This window comes from Eimeria necatrix, genomic scaffold, assembly GCF_000499385.1.
Source record: "Eimeria necatrix Houghton genomic scaffold, Enh_scaff563, whole genome shotgun sequence".
Lineage (NCBI taxonomy): Eukaryota > Apicomplexa > Conoidasida > Eucoccidiorida > Eimeriidae > Eimeria > Eimeria necatrix.
The window spans coordinates 17,501-23,396 of NW_013654428.1; the positions used below are offsets into that span (position 1 = coordinate 17,501).

General features: G+C 55.9%; 2 protein-coding genes across 2 annotated transcripts in view; one reads left to right on the forward strand and one right to left on the reverse strand.

The window, feature by feature from the left end:
• The window catches only part of ENH_00063090 (hypothetical protein, conserved), a gene marked incomplete at both ends in the record, with an annotated part of 1,622 nt that extends 627 nt beyond the window's left edge, over positions 1–995 (reverse strand). Inside the window, one exon of the mRNA XM_013582113.1 lies at positions 608–995. Within this exon, the coding sequence (XP_013437567.1) occupies positions 608–995 (388 nt within the window). The remainder of the gene's footprint in view (positions 1–607) is intronic.
• Positions 996–2,244: 1,249 nt separating this feature from the next.
• On the forward strand, positions 2,245–5,896 carry ENH_00063100 (hypothetical protein; the record flags this gene model as incomplete). The annotated part of the gene is made up of 4 exons (XM_013582114.1): positions 2,245–2,353; positions 3,383–4,020; positions 5,068–5,357; positions 5,453–5,896. Coding segments are annotated over 4 exons (1,481 nt in total), but the record flags the coding sequence as incomplete, so codon positions are not given.

A 5,896-nucleotide genomic window follows, 5' to 3' on the forward strand; every position in this document is an offset into this window, starting at 1 on the left:
CTGCACACAGCAGCAGCAGCAGCAGCAGCAGCAGCAGCGGCAGCAGCAGCAGCAGCAGCAGCGGCAGCAGCAGCAGACACAAGAAACACTTTTAAATTCAGCAAACGGCAGCGAATGATGCAGTGTGAAGAGGCACCGACGCAGCAGCTGCTGCTGCTGCTTCTGCTGCAGCGGCAGCAGCAGCAGCTGCAGCAGCAGCTGCAGCAGCGGCTGCAGCTGCAGCTGCTGCTGCTGCTGCTGCTGCTGCTGCAGTTCTCTCTCTTCCCTCTCTCCGCCCTCTAAGCTTGTATCTCTTCAGTCGTTTTCTCTATTTGTCTCTTTTTATTATTTTTAGATTTTTAATTTTTTAATTTTTGATTTTTTAATTTTTTAATTTTTTTAATTTTTTAATTTTTATATTTTGCAAAATCTCTTTTCTTTTGTGTCTTCTCCATTTGGCTTTTCCTCTTTTAAATTTAATTGCCCTTCTTTCATTGAATTGCATTTAATTAACATCTTTTATTCATTTATTTTTATTTATTTTTATTTATTATTATATTTATTTATTTATCTTTATTTATATTTATTTATTTATTTTTATTTATTTACTTTCGAGTATTTAAACTACCTGGCAGCAGCAAATCCGTGTCTTCTGCCCGCAGCAGCAAAACTTCATTTCTTTTGCTGCTGCTGCGGACCTTTTCGCTGTCTTTTGCTGCTGCTGCCAGCAGCGCAGCAGCTTCCTGCAGCGGCCGCAGGGGCCTGACCCTGTGGGGCCCCCGGGGGGCCCCCCTGCTGGGGGGCCCCCCTGGGGGGCCCCCCTCGGGGGGCCTCCCTGGGGGGCCCCCCGAGGGGGGCCCCTCGGGGGGCCCCCAGGGGGGCCCCCAGGGGGCCCCCACAGAAGCCACTTCTGAACTTTCGCTTGAGGGGGCCCCCCTTTCTCTTTCTAATTCTGCTGCTGCTCTTAGGGCCCCCCCGGGGAACACGGGGGCCCTCAGACCCCGGGGCCCCTTCATGGGCTGCTGCTGCTGCTGCTGCTGCTGCTGCTGCTGCTGCTAGGAAAGCGCTAAAAGCAGCACTGAGAGCAGCAGAAGGCCCTTTCTTTCTAGGGGGCCCCCAAGCAGTAAACAAACGCCTCAAGCCACCCAATGAAGACCTAGGGGGGCCCCCCTGGGGGCCCCTCTGGGGCCCCTTTGGGGGCCCTTTGGGGGCCCTTTAGGGGCCCTTTGGGGGCCCTTTGGGGGCCCTTTGGGGGCCCTTTGGGGGCCCCTGGGGGGTTCTTTGGGGGGCTCTGGGGGCCCCCTAGAGGGTACAGGGAGGCCCCCGGGGGGCTGGGGGCCCTGTAGTGTCTGTGGCTTGTTGCAGCAGCAGCTGACAGCGAGTCAGCGCTGCTGGAAAGTGGAAAAGATAAAAAAGAAATTAAAAAGAGAAAAAATGAATAAAAAGGGTCAAAAAGAAGATTAAAATGGACAAAAAGAGAGGAAAAGGAAGATGTTGCTGCTGCTGCATGCAGCAGAGAGACACTTGTCTTCAAAAAAGCCTCAAAATGAGCCTGGAATGCTGCTGCTGCTGCTGCTGCAGCTGCTGCTGCTGCTGCTGCTGCTGCTGCTGCCGCTGGTCTGCCAGCGCGGTCTGCCGGCGCGCTGCTGCTGCAGCAGAACTGCAGCAGCAAGCAGCAAAAGGAATAAATTGGAATGAATTTATTTAATTTGGAATTATAATTCAAAATAAAAACGAAATGGACAAACAAAAGACCCAGGCATCAAACCCCAGCAGCAGCGACTCAACCGGCTGCTGCGAGCTGCGGCCCCCAGCCAGCCTGCAGCAGCAGCAGCAGCAGCAGCAGCAGCAGCAGCAACTTAAGTTGCTGCTTATATTATTAACTCTCATAAAATATTATTTTCTTTTCTTAAAAAAGACAAAAGCCCAGCAGCTGCTGCTGCTAAACTACCAGGCAGATACCACGGCCGAGCCCTGGGGGGCCCCATGGGGGGCCCCCTGGGGGGCCCCCTGGGGGGCCCCCCTGGGGGCCCCTTGGGGGGCCCCCTGGGGCCCCCTAGCGACCCCTGGGGCCCCCCAAGGGGCCCCCTGGGGCCCCCCAAGGGGCCCCCTGGGGCCCCCCAAGGGGCCCCCTTTGGCTGCACTGCTGAGCTGCTGCGGCCCCATAGATTCATCAGCATTTTTAATTTGTATTTCAATGCATGCATTTTTGCTTCCAAACACCTGCGCAGCAGTGCAGCAGCAGCAGCAGCAGCAAGCAGCAGCATGCATCTGCATGAGGCAACAGCAGCAGCAGCAGGCAGCAGCAGCAGCAACAGTAGCAGGCAGCAGCAACAGCTGCAGCCAACAGCAACAGCAGCAGCAGCAGCAAACAGTAGGGACAGTCTTGAGTCTGCTTGTCTTCTCTGCAACTCCAGCTTCCAATAGCTAGCTAGCTAGCTACAGCTAGCTGTAGAGAACCAGGCACTGAACAGCTAGCCACAGCTAGCTAGCTAGCTAGCTAGCTAGCTAGCTAGCCTCCCCATGTGGCTAGCTAGCTAGCTGCTGGTCATCCACTTCGCTTTAGCTGACCATTAGCTGGCGAGCTAGCTGCTGTCTAGCCAGCTAGCTAGCTAGCTGCTGTCTAGCTAGCTGGTGGCTAGCTAGCTAGCTAGCTAGCTAGCCAGATCCCGCCGCCACAAGATTCTCTAGCCCAATGGGTATTCCGCACTTTCCTTGTCTCGCCCCAGGGCTTAACTCTAAACCCTAAACCCTAAACCCTAAACCCTAGAATAGCAGCATCTTAATCACTACAGCCCCTGTCTCCAGGTTTTTAATTAACAGCAGAAGATCGTTAGCTAGCTGCAGCACGCTCCCATCCATGCTGAAGCTAGCTAGCCCGCTAGCTGGGCCAGCCGGCTGGCTAGCTAGCTAGCTAGCTAGTTAGCTAGCTAGCTAGCTAGCCAGCCAGCTACCCATGGCCAAGTGGACAGCAGCAGCTAGCTACAGCTGGCGAGCTATGGCTAGCTGCGGCTAGCTAGCCGGTTGCAGCTAGCTCCAGCTATTTACGCGGCTAGCTGCAGCTAGCTGTAGCTAGCTGTAGCTAGCTGTGGCTAGCTGTGGCTAGCTAGCTGCAGCTAGCTGCTGGCAGCAGCTGAAATGCCCTTGTGTCCAATTAAACTCGGGAGAGAGTTTTGCTGCTGCTGCTGCAGTGTACATACACTGGAGCTGCCTATACACCCCAGGGCGGGTCAAAAATAACAAGGAGCAGCAAAACCTCCGGGGCTTTTAAACCCTTGTGTCTCCAGACCCTGATTTAGGGTTTAGCTGCAGACCCTAATCTAGGGTTTCGGAGGGTTTGCTGGGGTTTGGCGGGCTGTAAGCCGCTGGGTCTAGGGTTTAGGGTTTAGGGTTTAGGGTTTAGGGTTTGCAAGGGCCCCACAAACTGCCCAGGCATTCAAGAGTCCTTCTTCTCGCCCTCCTGCAGAGTCAAAACGGAAGCAAAACAGCAGCAGCAATGCAGCAGCAGCAGCAGCAGCAAGGCAGCAGCAGCACAGCAGCACAGCAGCAGCAGCAGCAAGGCAGCAGCAAAAGACACCAGCAGCACGACAGCAGCGAGACAGCAGAAAGACAGCTGCAGTTGCAGCAGCAACAAGACAACAGCAAGGTAGCAGCGCAATACTGCAACAGCAACAGCAGCAAGACACCAGCAGCAGCAGCAGCAAGACAACAACAGCAACAGCAGCAGCAGCAGCAGCAGCAGCAGCAAGACAACAACAGCAACAGCAGCAGCAGCAAGACAACAGCAGCAACAGCAGCAGCAGCAGCAAGACAACAGCAGCAGCAGCAGCAGCAAGACAACAGCAGCAACAGCAGCAGCAGCAGCAGCAGCAAGAGAACAACAGCAACAGCAGCAAGACAACAACAGCAACAGCAGCAGCAGCAAGACAACAACAGCAAAAGCAGCAGCAGCAGGAGCAGCAGCAGCAGCAGCAGCAAACCTTTTTCTTGAGAGCCCTTTTTCTGAGACTGAGGCACTGGCCAAGTCGAATTTTGTTCCAAGTTTGTCTGGGGAGACTTTTCGCAAAAGCCAAAATTGCTGCATGCAGCCAATAAGGCGAAACTGTGGGGTGGCAGCAGCAGCTGCTGCTGCTGCTGCTGCTGCGCATGCACTGCAGCGCAGCAGCAGCGTAGCTGCAGCACCAAACACGCACACCCCCAAAAACCCTCAGCACCAAACCCCCAAACCCTAAACCCTAAACCCTCGACCTCCAGCGTCTAGGGTTTGCTGCGCCGCAAGGGTTTCCCCGCGGGCGCGCGGGGGTGCGCTAGGGTTTAGGGTTTAGGGTTTAGGGTTTCTGGAGTCCGGGCCAATCGCCCTTCAAACTAAAACAAAAAAAAGGGCTCCCCTTGCACAGCCCCTAGGGTTTAGGTCTACTGCCTAGGGTTTCGTTCTAGGGTTTAGTTCTAGGGTTTAGGGTTTAGGGTTTAGTTCTAGGGTTTAGGGTTTAGGGTTTAGGGTTTAGGGTTACGCAGCAGCAGAGGGCGTCATGAGTCCTGGGGTTTTGCACTTGGAGAGTTTTGTCGTCACCAGCAGCGGCACGTGGCACTGCACATCAATGCCGAAGGGTGCAGCTTCCACCTGAGCAGCAGCAGCAGCAGCAGCAGCAGCAGCAGCAGCAGCAGCAGCAGCAGCAGCAGCAGCAAGAGGCGCAGCAGGAGATGCAGCGGGGATGCAGGCGCAGCAGCAGCAGGTGCAGCAGCAGCAGCTGCTCCAGATGCGGAGAAGAAGCAGCGGGGTGTGTGCAGCAGAAATAAAGAAGAAGCCTCGCTAAACCCCAAACCCTAAACCCTAAACCCCAAACCCTAAACCCTAAACCCTAAACCCTCGCTGGCCTGGTCTCAGCCGCTCATTCCAAACCCTACGCCTAAACCCTACACCCCAAACCCCAAACCCTAAAGCCTGGCTCGCCGCGGCCCCAGTTGCTCACCCCAAGCCCCAAACCCTAAACCCTAAACCCTAAACCCTAAACCCTAAACCCTAAACCCTAGACCCAGCAGCAGCACCACCACCATCACCATCAGCACTACCATCACCAAAAGAAGCAGAAGCAGCACCCCAACCACCCCCAGCAGCAGCAGCAGCAGCACCCCATCCAGCAGCAGCACCCCGACCAGTCCCCGCAACAGCAGCAGCAGCAGCAGCAAGCAGCAGCAGCACCTCACCCAGCAGCACAAGCACCCGAACCACCCTCAGCAGCAGCAGCAGCAGCAGCAGCAGCACCCCACCCAGCAGCAGCAGCACCCGACCACCCCCAGCAGCAGCAGCAGCAGCAGCAGAAGCAGCAGCAGCAGCAGCAGCAGCAGCAGCAGCAGCAGCAGCGGACCATTGCGTGGGGGTAGGAAATGCCGGCGTTGTTGACGAGGAGGGAAATGTTTTTGTCTTTAATTGCTTCCGAAACTTTTTTGAAAACTTCTTCCGAACTTTCAGCAGCAAAATCCACCACCAAGCGGCACACCTTCAAAGGCCCACTTGCTGTCAGCTCCAGCTGCAGCAGCAGCAGCAGCAGCAGCAGCAGCGGTTGCAGCACCGGCAGCGTCAGCAGCAGCAGCAACAGCAGCAGCACAGCAGCAACAGCGACGGCAGCAGCAGCACAGCAGCAACAGCGACGGCAGCAGCAGCAACAATAGCAGCAGCAGCAGCAACAGCAACAGTAGCAGCAGCAACCGCAGTAGCAGCAGCAGCAGCAATAGCAGCAGCAGCAGCAGCAATAGCAGCAGCAGCAGCAATAGCAGCAGCAGCATCTCCTTCCACGTCAAGCCACCCCCCGCCCGCACCTCCCCACAGCCCCCTCAACAGCAGCAGCACACACAGCAGCACAAGCAGCAGCAGCAGCAGCAGCAGCAGCAGCAGCAGCAGCAGCAGCAGCAGCAGCTG